General features: G+C 43.5%; 4 protein-coding genes across 4 annotated transcripts; all 4 read right to left on the bottom strand.

Moving 5' to 3' along the window:
• Positions 1-92: 92 nt before the first annotated feature.
• LOC115685303 (lysine histidine transporter-like 8) lies at positions 93-3082 on the bottom strand. The gene is made up of 6 exons (XM_030610342.2): positions 2550-3082; positions 1959-2095; positions 1788-1838; positions 1214-1596; positions 900-1031; positions 93-797 (listed from the first exon to the last, which is right to left on the bottom strand). Exons 1-6 carry the CDS (start codon positions 2951-2953, stop codon positions 309-311), a joined length of 1596 nt encoding a protein of 531 aa, XP_030466202.1. The 5' UTR covers positions 2954-3082; the 3' UTR covers positions 93-308.
• Positions 3083-4733: 1651 nt separating this feature from the next.
• On the bottom strand, positions 4734-8561 carry LOC115687978 (uncharacterized). The gene is made up of 7 exons (XM_030613702.2): positions 8404-8561; positions 7921-8053; positions 6423-6526; positions 6156-6327; positions 5847-5987; positions 5660-5748; positions 4734-5572 (listed from the first exon to the last, which is right to left on the bottom strand). The coding sequence occupies exons 1-7, from the start codon at positions 8484-8486 to the stop codon at positions 4891-4893; spliced, it is 1404 nt and encodes a 467-aa protein (XP_030469562.2). The 5' UTR covers positions 8487-8561; the 3' UTR covers positions 4734-4890.
• Positions 8562-11319: 2758 nt separating this feature from the next.
• Positions 11320-12351, bottom strand: LOC115688320 (uncharacterized). Its single transcript, XM_030614123.2, has one exon. The coding sequence runs from the start codon at positions 12307-12309 to the stop codon at positions 11365-11367; it is 945 nt and encodes a 314-aa protein (XP_030469983.2). The 5' UTR covers positions 12310-12351; the 3' UTR covers positions 11320-11364.
• A 1800-nt stretch (positions 12352-14151) lies between these two features.
• Positions 14152-15118, bottom strand: LOC115687953 (uncharacterized). The gene has a single exon (XM_030613672.2). The coding sequence runs from the start codon at positions 15060-15062 to the stop codon at positions 14163-14165; it is 900 nt and encodes a 299-aa protein (XP_030469532.2). The 5' UTR covers positions 15063-15118; the 3' UTR covers positions 14152-14162.
• Positions 15119-17229: the final 2111 nt, after the last annotated feature.

Genomic DNA, 17229 nt, shown 5'->3' with positions numbered 1-17229 from the left:
TTTTGGTGGTATTTAGAAAATACTTAGCAGTGGGATATTTGGCTCTTCTTTCATTTGGCCCTGTAATATTCACTTATGGTGTCTCACCAAAGTTCGCCAAGAGAATGGGGATTGGGGATTGTTCATTACAACTTAGGATTATCTTGAAAATCAATCCATTCACATATCAGTCCTAAAGAAACACAATACAACCACTGTTGTGGTTTTTCCTCCAAACGTGGCTTCTTGAACAAAAGGTGGCAAACCGCAGTAGCTGCACACTTCAGAGTAGCTATATCGTAGCTATATCGTGGCACACTCGAGGCTTTCTAGTGAGGCTTGAAGAAGCTCACTTCAATGCCGGTGTCTATCACGACGTAGACCCCGGCTGCGATCAGCAAGATGCTCAGCAACAACCCCAGGGTCCCCAAGACCCAGTTGAGCCACCACATTAAACTGTATTTCTTTGGTTTCTTCATCTTCAACCACATGAAGCACGGGTATGCCAAAGTAACAGGCAGCGCAACTCCTCCAATCAACCCGGCCATACTCCCCAGAAATGGGATTGCCACAGCCACGAAGAAGCAACCAAACCCGAACATGGCCCGGAACAGCGACCGGAGCCACCATGGGCATGGCTGCTTCTTCCTGCTCGTGTACTTAGACTCCATGTCGTCAAACATGGGCATGCCGTAGATTTGGAACGAGCTCAAAGCATTGATTATCACAAGCAAGCTAGTCAATCCCAGCACGGATCGCGAGACGTCGCGGTAATGGAAGTGGTAAAGGGCTGTGAGCATCCCACCGTTTGCAGGTATCTGTCGAAAGAACACCCTTTTACTCGCATGTAACAGTGATTGATTTTAGTACAATAGAAGTGAAGTCATTCTGCAGTTGAAAACCCTAAATTTTGAGCTCACCAAGTGGCCATAAGCCCAGTAACCACCAATTGCTAGTGGGAACAAGCACATTGCGATGAGTGTATATGAAACCCTCACTCCTTTCCACATTGGTACATGCGCAGGAAGCTTCTCACTTGATGGCATAGTTGCCTGTAAAATGGAGAGATTCACCAAGATAAAACACCCTTTTCCTTCTTTAATTGAAAGAAATGGAAGGGACAAATCAGTCTTAAAAGGCCCAAAACCTAGTTTGAGATCAATTAATGAATCTTAACTTAAGCAAAGCTTTCCAAGAAGTTTAGTACATGGATTAGAGTAAAACAGTGGCTGACCTGAATCTCAAGTATGAGGTTGTGGCCTCTGAAGGCAAAAGCAATAATCCCAAGTGCATTAAGCACACTGTTCACATGTTGAAAACGAGTCCCAGTTTTGACTGGATTGTAAGACACTCCGGGAAGCCTACCCTCCGCCACGGACACCACCCATATGGACGTACAGTACCCGATGGCTGTTATCGCTCCGATCAGAGAGACTCCAGCGATCGAGTTCAAGTTGGGCAGCTGCGAAAGCGCCACTGCCCCGCAAGTAAAGACCAGGTACCACTCCACCGACGTCAGTGGCGTCTTTGCGGCGCATGCAGTGGTCCCACAGACGATCTGGTAGAAGAGCTTGGACGTGGATCCGCCGATGATGATCAGTGCCACACAAGTGCCACCTACAGTTAGGCGAAGACATATGCACGATAGTTCCAGTCAGTCGCAGTATATGCTATGTAGCACATGCCTAGTGATGTCCAAGACCACGTCTCTGAGGACACGATCAATCGCTATGCATTGAACATAACAAATTGGCGAGATAATGGAATATCGAGTTTCTATTATACGCGACCAATCACCAAACTGTTACCTGATAAGTACATGATTGGAAATAAACCAAGCAATTTCCCAAGCCTCTCACCTGTGACAGTGAAAAAACAAAAGCAACAAAAAAACGAACAAGATCATCCTCAAGACAAAGAAATTTATTCACTTGAGGCGATTAAGAAGAGTCAGAAATGGAAAGTAGCGAAGCACGAACCGAAAGCAGCAGTGCAGAGCTGGATGTATCTGTTGTACCTCATCCCAGTTTCCGGGGATTCATGAAGTTGGATTAGCAACCACAGTGTGTAGAGCTGCCATATAAATGCCAAAGTCAAGCCTATGATTCCCCACGTCCTGAAAACGCAGATCAATCATCAGCACTGTACAAGCCGCACGAACAAAAAAGCATATCTGTGTAGTCAGCTAAGCTCGTGAGGTTATGGGCGCGAAATCAAATTCTGTTGATGAAAATCAAATAAGCTAATGAGGCTATGCTCGTAGTATCAAACAAGAATTTGAGACTCAGATTGGTGCTAACTTTATAATAAGAAAGACTGGATCACGGTAATGATATACGGTGATACCGCCATGACTATATCGAACGTATGAGACGTAGTTTTCTACAGTCGAGGCTAGTGAGCCGCACGAGTCAAGCACGATGGTATGATCGAGCTCAACTCGGACTCAACTCATATGGTCAATAACCATGGAGTCATTCTCAAAGCAAACAAACTATCAGCTTGAGCTCATACTCAACATTGATCTAACTTCAAGATCTCAATAGTTTTGATGGGTGTGTATATTTTACCAGCCGAGTATAGTGAAGGCCACTGGGAGAACCAGAGCTTGAATGCCGATCCCAGAGCACAGAGTGTGGAAAGCAGCATAGTATTTGTTGCCATTCCTTGACTCGGTTATGGGAAGCCAAGCGTCTTGCGGGTCGAGCTTCGTGAGGCGCAGCGCCTTCCTCATGGGGCTTCCCAGAGGAGTCAGAAACCTCGGCGTGAGAGACAGTCTCGGCGTTCTCGGCGTTTTGGGTGTTTTGGGGGTTTTGCTAGAGGTTAATGCCCCTGCATTAGGATTGGGATGGTCTGTGGTCGGGTTGAACTGGGAGGGTGGGCAAGAGATCGGCGGTGGAGGTGCTGGTCTCGTCGACGGTGCCCGTGGCACCGTGGTCGGAGGAGCTGGATTAATTTCACTAGCATCGGCCATCCTGTGATTTGGGCCTTTTGGGTGACACTGAGACACTTTCTCACTTGAGCAACATGGTCGTGGCACTTCAAACTGTTTTTATACTAACTTTCTATTGCATGCAGGAACTGCTGTATGTGAATTTTAAGCCTTTTTTTTTGGCTAAAAATGTGAATTTTAAGCCTTGGCCATGAAAGGGGGCGTTCCAAGACAGTGCAAGTGGGGGTGTTAATGGGGAAAGGAAAATTATAAGTCAAGATGGGTCATACTTCAGATTCGTTATGAGTTTGTCGCGTAATTTAATGAATCAATCTTGTAAATCAATCTTAGCATATTTAGCATTTCTTTAAAAGAGAAAGCATCTATGTACATATTGCACCATTGACACGAAGAAGCAAGTCATTCGATGATTCTATTACAACGAATTTTGGATATATTATTGATCCAATCCAGAACATGATATGACACGTAGTATGATAGGTATATGAGATATTTCTCGACGAGTAGGCATATACGATATTTTTCTCTAGGAAGGAAAAAAGAAACGAAAAAGAAAAATGCCAGTGGGACTTTGATGGGTATGTGAGGAGACCCGGTTCTTCTGAGGCAGCTATGGAAATAATGAAAGAGTTAAGATACAGCAGGCTCCTCGAATTTATTAAGGGTGGGACTATCAACTTTGGCTGCTCTATTTTCTGTCATATTCATCTCATTTAATAAGCGAGTAGGCCCGCGTTTTCCTGATACATGATAAGTATCAAGCCAACATGCAAAGAACTGATATGACAAGCTCATCGTACATTTTTTAAAGTAAATGGTCTGAAGTTTCACAGCACGAGTTTTACCGATTGATCCGGCAAGCGTTCTTCATGCAATGATTTGAGAACTAGCCAACCTACAGATGACCAGGTCAACGCATAGGGGAGTTACGGTATCATCTATACAGTGACGAAGATATGATTTGGGTGCGAAGTAGGGTTCTTTTGATCCAAGCTGTTCACGTGCCAAAGACTTTTGCATCTGAAAGCTACGTAGATCATATCTGCCATGTCGTCGACATTAAAAAAAATTATACTTTCCAATCCGTGTTGACATTTTTTCTTGGGTTTGGTATGGCTTTTCTTTTAGGTGCTTTTGGATAAAGAGTTGATGCCAAATTAGTCTTTTGTCGCTACTGTTTTCATATTTATAAACTCACTTTTCGTTTGGGTTAACGGTTAATGGTGTCCGGGCTAGCTTTCACGGACCTCGGCTGGTTCACGCACTCTCGACAAGGCTTCAACCAAGACCACAAAAGAACGGAGTAACTCACTTGCCCTCTAAAAAAACGTCTTACTGGGTTGTAAAATATCCAAACAAGCACGACATCCATCCCACAATAACTGTGTAATTTTTGCTTTCTTCTTTACATTGACATTGGATATAATGATATTCCCATGCAAAATATCATCTACTTGTCCAATTTGTCCAATTTGCTATGGGCTTGTCTATGTCGTGCTGTGCCAGGACGATCCAGTCAAGCTCCAAGCAAAAGAAAATGAAAGATCAGAGCAGCCGACGATGCAAAGCCATAGCCAGGGATGCAAGAAGAGTTAATCATGAATCGACCAAAGTCAGCTAATGGGGTCGATCCCTAAATGGCACACTGGCACTGTCCCGACCACAACCAAATTTAATATAAAGCAGTTATGCGTAGCTTTCGTTCTTGTCGTCCAGTTCACACACGGAATGTCAATTCGTGACAGATTGTTGTTGGGTTATCTTGCTGTTTAGGAGATTATCAATAACCCGGAACAAACCAGGGAACGAACGTATGATATGGATTAAGAACAAACTGTATCAAATTTACATCTGTTTAGTGTCCTCGTAATAGAATTGCTGCGTAGACAAGATAGGAAATTGTAATGGACAAAAGTGGCATGCGAATGGAGCAATGGACTGTATTCAGACTCATCACTTCACTTCCGATACTTGAGCGCTTCGAAGCGAGCTGCGAGGTCGTCGTAATCCGGCAATTTCGGATGAACACGAGGGACCGCGTCTCGTGTAACAGAAGACGGTGCTAGTGGCGGAGGCCGAGCCGGTGGTGGGCAGGCTTCGCTGGAGGGATCTTCCTCCTCTTCATCTTCCTCATAGTCTGATTCGTCGAACTTTATGTTCGAACGTTTGGAGGGAGCATTGTAGCTGTGCCTACGATACATCTTCCCGTCGCCAGTGTGGGTAGAGAGCAAGTCATCGTCTCCTGAAAAACGGAACTTTTCGACACTTACTCCATCGTCGAACTTTGACTCCGGGTGAGCGAAACTAACACTGTTGTAGCTGTGCCTTCTATTAGCTCCTCCGGTCTCCATATGTGGGGAATGCCTTCTCTCCTCATTGTTCGCATAATTTTCATAATTCGGATGACCGAATGTTGCCTCCGGAGCCTTTGCCTGCTGATTGTGAGAAAAGCTCGAAAAATCATTTTGCACAAATGAAGCAGGGGTTTGGTGAATGTGAGTCGCTTGATTTGGTTCTTTGTTTGCCAGATAGGCAGCAGCTTGCGCGGCGGCAACTGCTTTCCGGGCAGATTCTGCAGCGGCTTCGGCGGCTGATGCGGAGTCCTCATATGGCATAGTTTCCCTGTTGCCACCATTTGGTCTAAGGGGAAGCAGCAAAAGATCAAACATTAGAAGAGGCGTGGCTTGTGAATATACGTGAGGAGAAAGAAAACTGGGATCCATTTACCTTGCGCTATGTTCATTTGGATCAACAGATTGAACACCCACGGGCTTCACCGGGAAGCTGGCCGCACTAACAAACTTTTGTGGTCCTTCCTGATCAAGAAAAACAGAAGGAAACAGGGAAAATAAACAGGTTTTCAACTGAACAGTAAAGTATGAATTTGAGAGAGAGAGAGAGAGAGAGAGCCCACTATTTTCTCCTCAGGAGGCTTTAGAAGCTCCTGTTCAGACTCTTTTGTATCCCATTCAATCTGGTACTCCTTTGCTATTTCCTTCAATACTTTCAATTTTGTTTCACCAGATGGGGTTCTAACGGAGAGCTTGTCAATTAGCTAAAAAGAAATTATATAAGTTAGTATTTTAGGACAAGATACATGTATCATGTGCTGCAATCGACTGAGTATCAATGCATTGACAGGAAATAGTAACTTCTTTAACTCAAAAAGAGAAAATATAAACAAGGGACCGCATGTAAAGATCCAGTCTATTCAAAGTTTTACCATCCGGTTAACACCACAGTTTGGTCGCAACTCAATCGCTGCAGACACAAAATCTTTGCCATACTTCTTCTCAAAAAGTTTCCTAATTGCAGCCAATTCTGGAATCTCTGAGCACCTCGGTGCCGCAAATATTAAACTTGAAATGCCTTCCTTCAGATCTGCAGGGCATTCCCTGTATATATGATCCCCATCAGGACTCAGTAATCGAGGAGCAGAAGTAAACAAGCAAACTTGCTTAGTTTTCCGAAGATCGGGCATTTCTTTTACCTTTGCTTTGCAATGATTTGAAGTCTAGCGACAATTAACTCACAGAAGAGCTCAATGAACTCATTTGCAGCCAAAATATTTTGTTCTCTTAGCACATGCTCAACCTGCAAAGCAAACACATGCAAATGGATTAGACTTATTTACGGTGGAAAATGATGCAGCCTACAACTAGATTCGCTTCACCAATTTTCGCCATTTAGAAACTTAATCATGTACAACAATGCGAGACGCGTCCACATAAGCAACAACTGGAGACTTTCTCACCCCTCCTTGATATACACCGCACTGTCAAGAAAGGCCTTCAAAAACTATGATTGTGAAAATGGTCCTTCAGTTCACTAATTTCCGAGAAAACTAAGCAGTTAGGTATGTTATGTGATTTACTTAAGTTGGTCCAAGCTATGGTATTTCAAAAGGTTATCCCAGAACTCCCACGTCCTGTCTTCCTCGGAAAAACTAACCCAAGTAGCAATTGTCAGTACTCTCTTTTTGGGAAAGCTGGAGTTGGAAAATCTCATAAGCTCCGTCTGTTGTGCTTCCAACACTCATCATTGCAGTTTCATTCAGAAAGAGATAGCAAGCATCATCTTCCTCAATGTCCCCTATACTCGCCCTCAATTGATTGTTGCATCAAAGAAGTGATAATAGGGACAATTCTACTATAACATGCTCATATCCAATAAGAGTATGAGACACAGAACAATTACCTTAACACCATTGACCTAACAAGACAAATAACTGAACTCTTCCAACCTAAGACGTAAACCCAATAAAAATCCTCTAAACCAAGGTGAACTACGCCTAAAATTCTTTTCTGCTTCACGTTTGTTCATTTCACTTCATAAAGATTTGACTTCAGCTCAGATAGCTGACTACGGACCATGTCGAGAGCCAATCTGCATACGTTAGCCGGGGAATCCAGCAGCTAAATGATTTTTCCAAACTCCATCACTGATTAACATACCTCATGGCAACTGCATTTGCTAATGTCTAAACACTTCATAAAGATTTGACTTCAGCTCAGATAGCTCACTACGGACCATGTCGAGAGCCAATCTGCATACTTTAGCCAGGGAATCCAGCAGCTAAATGATTTTTCCAAACTCCATCACTGGTTAACATACCTCATGGCAACTGCATTTGCTAATGTCTAAACACTTTTGATGTCTACTGAGGGAAGAAAGACCGAAAAATTGCAGAGGTAGCTAGCCAGACCAAAAAGTGCAATCGGAACATTCATCACAGGACACAGACCATAGCTTCACAAGCTAATGATACACAAAAACCAATATTACTATTTCAAGTTCATCACCTTCAAAGCATCCTGATTCCAAATTAGACGTAAAAAAAAAGAAAACCACCAGAAAATTGAGAGTAGCCCTTTTTCCTAAGACCAATTTTCTCGACACAAACACGACTTCCGTCCAATACAAGCAAAGGCAACCCCGACTGCCAATGCGATAACCAAAAAGCACAGCCCAATACAAACTAGACGTACCCGGACGCGAGCAGTGGCATCCTGACCAGACTGAAGAAGCAACGCGATGTCCCGCCTCATCTGCTTCACCACCGCCTGCCGCTTGTTCCTCAGCAGCTTTATCCTCGCCACCGTCATCTTCGCCGCCGTTTTGCTGTCCATTCCCCCCCAAAAAAGAAGCAAACAAAATCACCCCGTAAACACAAATCACAACAAAAAAAAAAAAAAACCCTCACCCTCTTAGTTGCCATCACCAGAACAACAGAAAAGAAAGCCAACCCCACCCCCCACTGTAAACCCATCTTCAGTATATCGGAATCGTTTCGACCCCATTTCCTCACGTAACTCTCGACGGCCAAAAACAGATACCCATTTCCGGGGATAAGCAAAAAGTCGGCATCTTTCTTTCGGAAGCCGAACATCGGAATCGATCTCTCCTCACCACATTTGCTCGGGCAGGCGTTTTCAACGAGAGAGTAAATGGGTTTGCGAGGAGGAACTTACCATTTGGAAGAGTTGAAGCGTCCTCCGAAGAGGCAGATGGTGAGCCTCATGACCTTCTTCGCCACCGAAGCGGCCACCGCCATTGCTTTCCTCCTCCTCCTCCTCTCGCTCTTAACACCCACACCCAGAGAGAGAGAGAGAGAGAGGGAGGAAGAAAAGGCGTGCGAGCTGGGACGCACTTTGCTTTTGCTGTGGTGTCGGGAGCGAGGTGCGTAACGGTCGGCTCGATCGGGCCCCCGGGGGGGTCGTCGATCGGACGGTGGAGGGGGGGGCCCCCGCGCCGACCTGATCGGGGTCGAGGATTTGACGGTGGTGATGCGAGGGTGTTGCTTCGGCGGATGCGGATGCGCCGTATCTTGGGGGACTCGGGAAAATGTAGCCGTTGGGGGGAGCCCGAGAGCGTGCGCTTTGTTACACGGCATCCTGCGACGGGGGCTAGTAGGAGGGAGCCGTTACAACCTCCATTGGGATACGGGGCAAATCCCGGATCGGACCCACGGCTCGGACCCAGGCCCACGTGGGTCTGATACATCGGCCGACACAGTCGATGTGAATCTCACATGATCTCAATGTCGGTGATCTTATTTACTTTTTGAAATTGGCCTTACAAAATCTCCTCTCTCTCTCTCTCTCTCCACACTTTCGGTCCGGATTGAAGGTGCGTCTGGTAACGCTTTTTGATAAAATTGGAAATACATATATTAACATTTTGAAAATGTTCAAAGCTCATAATATGTCTAGACTATCAAAGGGTTTTGGAAATGGAAATTGCATCTCCTCGAAACACTCCAAAAAAATTTACCAAATGGTAATTGCATTTGTTTAAAGGTCTTCAGGTCTACAGAGCCTAAAGGGTTTTGAAGAAGTGGTTCCCAAACACACCCTCTCGGCGTGACATCAACTTTCCACTAATGTTTCCAGTTTCATCCTTTGTTTCGCCAAGTTCTTGCTTTGCATTTTGGGGCAAATTCTAATAGCTACCAAAGAGCAAGAGTTAGCTGCTGGAACAGCAGCTAACTACTGGTGGGTTGCCCGCTCAATGTCGCTCACGGCGGTTCTCGTCAATCGCCGGCACACTCAATCATAAACTATTACTTGGACCACTTTTACTGTCCATTGAATTTGCGTCACATGACATCTCATAACGAATCCTAGAAAAACCCCACCATTTCTCTTTCACCCTCCTCATTTCCCCTCGGCTCACTGCCCACGAAAATACGATACGATTCCCATGATAACACTCAATCTAAACCCGCAAATTTCGTGTCGTGTTATCGTGTTATATCAGATATTACCGTCCCCAAATCACGGTGCTTAGAATCAATCAATACTTACTAAATTTTCTCATGCGAAAAAATTCTTATCAATTTCTCGACTGTCCACGAGTGGCATGTCTGGTCTATGCACAAAGGCAGTATATTAGGAATGAAACTAAGGGTGTGTTTGGTTCAGCATTCCCAAGGGGCTTTCGGCCTGAGAAAATGCTAAGGCATTTGACAAGCATTTCCAATGGGATTTCAGTCGAAAGCCAGCATTGGGAATTTTGAAAGCCCAAAGCTAGTCCGGACCAGCTTTGAGCTTTCAACAATTGCCTAATGTTGAAACTAATTTTTTTCTTCCCAAACTACCATAACTAATTCTTTAATATTCAAATTTTGCCCCTCGCGACTGTTCATCTTCTTTGGACTGAGGGGTGGCTGGCGAGGACGGTCGGCCAGAGCCGCCAGAGGCCAGATCGGAACGGCGAAGCGCCGGCAAGGGGCCGGCGAGGTCGCCCAACCCTCGTGATGACCGCCTGAGGTCCGGTGATGGGCTATGGTCGCCGACTAGCCAGATCTGGTGCCGGCGGTTGTCGCCCGAGGTCGGGCGACTCCTAGCGAGGGTCACGCAACCCCAAGTGGCCCTCCCCTGGGATCGCTCAATCTCAGGCGACGACCGCCGGCACCAGATCTGGCTCACCGACGGCCTTAGCCCATCGTCAGCTCTAGTGAAGGGTAAGATTTTTTTTAAATAAAAAAAAATCCCAAAACCCTTTGCAAAATAAGATTTGCCAAATACTAATTGGGCCAAAATAGTTTCACAAAGAATTTTTTACCAAATGCAATTTGCATTTCTCCAACGGGCTTTAAGTTAAAGGTATTTGCATACCGCTAATGCCCATTTACAAAGTTGAATCAAACACACCCTAAATCCCTCGAAAAGAAAGCTGGGAATGGTTTTTTTGGTTTTATAGTGCATTTATTTTACTGAAAACTTCAAGATAAAGACATATTTTTCATGAAAAATCATTTTTGAGGAAAATAGTTAGTTTTTAATTGACAGATCTCTAGAAGAAGCAAGACAAATCAAGAAGCTTCTTTGTGAACTGAGGTGTCTTTTAGTGTCTTTACACAAGATCATGCGTTTAGCAGACTAAGGTGTGGCATCATTTAAGTGATATATGAAGGGTTAATATCACGAAAAGTCACAAAATAATACACATGTGATAAATTTTTCTCAAATTTATTTTTTGACCACCAAAAATCCATAACTGATACACCTGTGATGAATTATTTTACCGTCAAATTACTGAGTTGGATGACACGTAACAATTGACGGGTGTATCAATTTGAGGTTTTACCTTCCGTTTGTACCAATTTGTGATTTTTCGTGATATTAATCCAATTTAACGAAAACTAACAGAGGGTAAATTTGTCACAAATGTAATAGTTTGGGATTTTTTGTAGTAAAAAAATTAGTTTTGGATAAATTTATCACAGGTGTACTAGTTTAGGTTATTCGTGATATTAACCCATATATGAAAAAATCTTATGTTGACATATTGTTCTTGAAAGAGGAAATACAACTCGTGCATATTCATATGCATAAATCAATCATTCATCTCTACATAGTAACTTTCTTGATTTACATGACCGGACTATACATGAACAAGAACACAGGAATATAAATTGGTAGGACTTTTTAACCGGAAAACAAATTCAGGAGACACACTCTTGTGTGGATTAGGTGCCTGAACAAGCGCTCCAATCCGCTTTCAAGGCCTTCGACGCAGTCACTCAAAGCCTGTAACTTCAAGTTTGCTGACTCGATCCTCTCGCTATCCATGTGCTTGCCTGAAGTGGACTCCAGCAATTTGGTAAGTTCCATGTCCACACTCTCTAGCTCAGTTGGTTCCGTGCTCTCCCGACGGTCGTCGTCGCAAGCCATCACCCGTTTGAGCACCGACCTCGAAATCGACGGCCATCTACTCAGCTTCGGTTTCGAGACCGATGGTGATAGGAACAACAGGAGCGCACGGAAGACGGAGTCGGCAACGGCACTCGCCTCTCTTAGTACACTTGTTACCGCGCAAAGGTTATCATCAAGGAGTGAGGGAGTGAATGCCTCGAGCATGTTGTGCTCCTGTTGCTTGAGCATTGCTTGAGATCTTGCGATTTCCTTCCTCATCCCTTTCCTGAAGGAAACATATGCATGGAGGTCGTTCTCAAAGTCGAGAATTCTGACTTTGCTTCTTCTGAGGACAGACTGAAGCTCTCGAACACTTCCTTTCAACGATGAGATCGCATCCTGGATCCTGCCGCACACGTCTAGGTAGTTTATGGAGCTCTGGAGCAACCCGTCGAGCCACATTTCGTGCCGGCTTTGTCCTAGAGCTCTCCTGGTGGATGGCAAATAGAGGAAATCTGCGATGCACGTGTACAGCTCGCCGAGCCCAAGTAGGCGTCGGAGCAAGTCCTCCGCCTTATTGGAGCACGACAGTGGTGCCTCCTGCCAAGACCTGAGCTTGTCGAGCTCTTCCTCGATTTTTCCTGCACTTGGATGCGACTGAGCAGGCAAGCTTATGGAACGATTCTTGTACCGGCACTTAGCTACGGGCGAGAAAGTGGCCATTCCTGATTTTTTCATGATGCACTAAAAATTGTCAGCTCAAGTTGCATTAATCAAATGCCACCGTCCATCGTAATGATATATTTATACCCAATAGGGGATTATTGAATATGCACAATCTGAATCCTTTGATCAACAAGAGATGAGCATGTGAAGACAGGGGGTTTCTTATGGCATGGGCTGTGTTGTCATTTCTTCCACCAACGAGGCATTGAATGTACGTAATGTAGCATATCTCTAGTTTTCTTCCAGGTTCACTGCATCTAGAATCGTGTACTTCGTACAAAATCACTTGATTCATATTCGAATTCGGCAATTTCTCTCCTTTTTGTCTTAGCCCCACGGGCAGTCCCGTCACCGACTGCATAGACTTGTCTGTGGGAGTTGGCAGGGGCATTATAATAGTGCATGCATTCATCATCTCAAGACAAAAGAAGAGTCTCGGGAGACTAGAAACTGGAGATCTGGAGAGATCAAGAACCATTGTTTTTGCTAAATGGGGTACTAGTTATTGCAGAGGTAGACGGTGGATGATGATGAGATAAACAAATGAAGCAGATAATATTAGTATAGTCGATGCACGAGTGGCATAATCAATTGGTGTTTCCTTTCAGGACAGCAACCTGCCAATCCAGGATCCCTCAGTTAGGTGCGTAGATCGCATACATGTATTATGTACCATATCCAAGTCCTCGGATATGTCATGTCTGTCAGTAATCTTCAAGAAGCCACCGATCCCTTTTGTGAACCGACTAGTTTTGGCTCTAATTGAACAGGCTAGGAAGGGGGTCAATTGATCAGATATGACCAAGTTCATGGTTCTTTAAATATCAGAGGCATGGAAAGTAGAAATCCTTGCCGGTTTCAATTGCTCTTTACTATTGTTTTCTATTGTTTTTCACGAATTATCCTGGTGACAAGGCTAACTATTTCTTTAACCTGATGTGCCCACCTCGATGAGTTGAAACTGCTCTTTACCTTGTGAGAATCGACTCATCTGTTGTTGCTAGAATAAGTCGAGCTAATGCCTTGTCCAAAGAGCTATAGATGGCAGATTCCGAACTTGATATCAAAGACAACTTCTATCGATAGAAGAAGCATGGACAGAGAAGCAAATCTTGGCTGTGATTCATGTCATCCAATCAGATCTGATTTTCCGAAAGTTCAGGCAAATTAAGTAAGCGGAAACTTCACTCTAACTATAATCAAACGAGTGCCATTAACTAAAACCTTGATGCTTGCGTCGTGGTTATTCATCCTTGTATAGCTTTCTGAATAAGAGGTTAAATGAGCATCATTTCCCAAGCAATTTTTTCAAATGAATGACTGCATATGTGTATAGTCATAGTAAGTTAAGACCTTGAAAATGGGCAGCCTTCTAAAGATGCCAAGGCATATATAGCAAGAATATGGCTAAAATTTTTTCGCCATCTGTAGTTAGATTCTTTTCACATCCGTCATTTTTCTTATCCATGCTAAAATATATCAACCTTAACTTTTGCTGATTCGAACATCAATGAAGTATCAAAAGCACAAATGCAAAAGCAGTTTCCCCTTCTGCCATCGTCATCCTTCTTTCTAGTAAGAGACCATTGAACTAGAACAGAAATTCTAAGAGTGAAGTGTATGCGTGTGGTATGCGCGTTCGCACAGGGCAAACTCTCTTGAGCATTCAGCAACAAGGAAAACAAGAAGGGATGTGCAGTAAGACACCAAGGTTTTTGTAATTTCTTATGTTTCATTAATGTACATGTATGGATTTTGATACATATCCAAAACAAAAACTGAAAATCCCTATACAGATCCACTAAAATTTTGGATTCTTTTCAGGATTCAAGGACAAAAAACCAAGGCCCGCCCGAGCTCTCCCGCTATTGGGAGATTATGTTCAAAAGTGAGGCCCTTGATCTAATCAGTTGCCTGAAAATGCTTTCAAGTCCTTCATCGAGGCTTCCGAGGCTCTTCTCCAGATCCTTCAATTGCTTCTGCACAATCTGTACATTTTCAGCCCCAGGTTCATCCCCCGAAAGGTTCTTTAACAGAACGCTTAAGGCATCATCCACATATTGTAACTCATTATCACTTTCTTGCCTCTCTTCGCATGTTATCACCCCCTTGTGGATCAATCTTGAGATCAGCGACCATCTCGACTTTTTAGGACTTGAGATGGGTCCTGACAATGGACTGAGGACGGACTGGAATATGGAAATGCTGAACTCGCTGGCTTCTCTCAGAACTCTCATCACGGCCAAGAAATGGTCATCTTGATTGACGAGAGGAGCGAACTGGCTTTCCAATTTCTTCAGAGCCCCGCTCAATCTTTTGGCATCCTTCTTTGCCTTCTTCCTGAAGTTCGTATAGTCTGAGAGACACGTTTCAATGCTTAAATCTCCCTTCCTTCTTCGGAGTGCAGATTGGAGTGTTTGAACATGTTCCTTGACTTGCAAAACCAGGTCCCTGGCAATGCCACAGACATCTAATAGCTGAACTGAGGAATCCAACAGTTTGTTGATGCACTTCTCTTGCTTGTTCTGAGAGAGGACTTGTCGGGTGGATGACATGTTGAGAAGCTCATCCAAGCACCCATATACCTCCTCCAGACCCGAGAGCCGCTCGCCGATCGACTTGAATGACAGAGTCGATGTCGCCTCCCACGACTTGAGCTTGTTGAGCTCCTCTTCAATTTTAAGGGTGGTTGGGTGGGATCTGGAAGGCAAGCTAATCGATCGAACATGGTACTTGCGTTTGAACATATATAAAGGACTAGCCATCTCAAAAAACTACTCCTCTTTTGTGTTTGAAGCTTTGAGTTTTCGGATGGTGGATCCAATTCCATCACTATATATATATATATATATATATATATATATATATATATAGAGGCAATTTGAGACGGGACGTGTTCATTCCAATGTGTCACCATGTGATCCGAAATGGCCTCTCCTATGAATTCGTCAGAGCTGTCACATTTATCACCAACATGGTTCTTAATAATTCAGCTGTTAATACAGAAATGAGTTGTCACTGCGAATTTGTCGTTCGTTCGTGCATGTGTTTGTTGCAGAAATAAGTAAAGAGAATCTCCATTCCTGGCCTCCTGTGCTGCCACATTACCCTGCCATTGAAGTTATAATACTGAAGCATGGCAAACTTAAACTATTGGGGCTTTGCAGGACTGTCTTGAACTGCAACAACATTGGGTACAGCAAAACCTTCAAATAAATCAAGATCTGGATCTGATTAGGAGGTGAAGAGATAGAGTGTCTGATAAATTAAGGGTTGGTTAACATTCCTAGACGATACTTAAGACATGATTCCCACAGGTTGCTCAATAGATTAATGCGTGCACGAGTGGCTTGTTCCCCAATTGCTTCTGCTCCCGTTGATTTCTCCTCAAGCTATGTTATTGCTTTCTCTCCCTTGTTCAGTTCATTGATTAATTATTTCTGGGTCCGGGAGTAGAGAATATGTGCACGTATTCAATAGGATAAGATTAAAGTCATCATTGTGGTATTGTCTTTCATCATGCATTTAGACTGAACCATTTATTGATTAATCGTAGAACAAGTCTTGCATATCGAGCAGTAACTGATGAACCAAATTGCAGAAACTCATTCAAAATTATATCTCAGCCACCGTAGAAAAGAAAGTATGTCAACTATAGGGACCAACTAATCTTCACGGGACTGGGGTTCTGCTTATGAGATCTCTAGGCAAAGCCCAAAAGCGGGCCCGATGGCTTCGTTTAGATATGTGTAGAGCATTACTGATGTAGTAATCAAGCATTTGCGGTTGCATACTGTTACCTCATACTTGAGATTTTTAACGCTAGTTTCAGATTGTCTTCTTCTGATCCCACTCTAACTTGATTGTCTCTCTCTTTGCCTTACTCTGCATTCTTCAATTTTGAATTCTTCTCTCTTCTATTCCCTTCTATTTGGGACTCCTTCATATTGTGATTAGATAAAGATCAGGCATCATAAAGAAAAGCCTCGTACTTGCTGTCCATGATAAACAATTCATTGTGAAAGACACTGTGGCTTTGGGAGCAAGCAAAGGGCCTGGAGTGAAATGTTGTACAGAAACAATGCATCACATTCACCAAGGGAATCTCAGTACGGACCAAATTGTTTTCCTTGTCAACGTGTGCAATTCAACTTCAAAACTAAGTTTCGCATAAAATTGTAATCTGCAGGGTTCTCTGCTTGAAGACTCCTCTTTCCGGCTCTATTCTCGACGACAAAATGGAATTCAATGCATTGACTTTACTTGGACACGAGAAATCATTTGCAAGACTTTTGTTGGACTTCCTAACCTGACCGATCAAGGATAGATAAGCTGTTGATAAGGACGCAAATTTCACCATTCCGACTGTGAAGCTCCTCAAAATTCGGGAACAAAAAGAATAAACAGGAAGAAATAGAAGGTGTATCCTGAACAAGAACATAGGAGCCCATACCATTCACGGAAACAAAGTAACCACCAGCCAGTACTACTTAGACATCGTCGTGATGTGAAGAGTGTATCAATGTCTTCAAATAATTATCTGCTCGAACTTTACAGCATGAGAGCTACAAGACCAAACGGAACAATAGGTGAAAAAATTATAAAGGCGCGCTTTGCAGGGTTCTAACCATTTGCTTGATCTTTTTGTCTAGTCCAATAATGTTGTGAGCTGGCTTAAGAAACCAACGTAGATAAGACATTTCATGTACAGCGCAACTCCAAGGTGAGGAGAAAAAAATGCTGTTTCGGTGGTTCCAGGATTTTCAGGTAGAATTAAAATGATTCCTGATGATATGAGGAACTTAGAAGTACCTCAGCATCTGTCTGAAAATTGTAATTGGATTTCAGGTTTATTCTTGTTGCACATGGGCAGAATTGCATTGATAATTAGAAGAAATCAAATTAGATTAAACGGAAACAGAAAAAGAGAGA

The sequence above is a fragment of the Syzygium oleosum genome, unplaced genomic scaffold (assembly GCF_021117445.2).
Source record: "Syzygium oleosum isolate NSW1041296 unplaced genomic scaffold, Sole_v2.1 Sole_v2.08, whole genome shotgun sequence".
Taxonomy (NCBI): Eukaryota; Viridiplantae; Streptophyta; class Magnoliopsida; order Myrtales; family Myrtaceae; genus Syzygium; species Syzygium oleosum.
The sequence above is the reverse complement of the archived record's forward strand: the minus strand, read 5'-3'. Positions and strand labels throughout refer to the sequence as shown.

What these genes read in the sequence shown, in the direction of transcription:
- LOC115685303 (XM_030610342.2), bottom strand. Translation starts at nt 2,953, where the DNA reads ATGGCCGATGCTAGTGAAATTAATCCAGCTCCTCCGACCACGGTGCCA. An exon ending in GCCTTCACTATACTCGGCTG is followed by an intron (nt 2,096 to 2,549) that starts GTAAAATATACA and finishes CTGCGTTTTCAG; the next exon opens with GACGTGGGGAATCATAGGCT. An exon ending in TCCAATCATGTACTTATCAG is followed by an intron (nt 1,597 to 1,787) that starts GTAACAGTTTGG and finishes GCCTAACTGTAG; the next exon opens with GTGGCACTTGTGTGGCACTG.
- LOC115687978 (XM_030613702.2), bottom strand. Translation starts at nt 8,486, where the DNA reads ATGGCGGTGGCCGCTTCGGTGGCGAAGAAGGTCATGAGGCTCACCATC. An exon ending in CAAATCATTGCAAAGCAAAG is followed by an intron (nt 6,328 to 6,422) that starts GTAAAAGAAATG and finishes TCATATATACAG; the next exon opens with GGAATGCCCTGCAGATCTGA. An exon ending in CCAAATGAACATAGCGCAAG is followed by an intron (nt 5,573 to 5,659) that starts GTAAATGGATCC and finishes GCTTCCCCTTAG; the next exon opens with ACCAAATGGTGGCAACAGGG.
- LOC115688320 (XM_030614123.2), bottom strand. Translation starts at nt 12,309, where the DNA reads ATGAAAAAATCAGGAATGGCCACTTTCTCGCCCGTAGCTAAGTGCCGG.
- LOC115687953 (XM_030613672.2), bottom strand. Translation starts at nt 15,062, where the DNA reads ATGGCTAGTCCTTTATATATGTTCAAACGCAAGTACCATGTTCGATCG.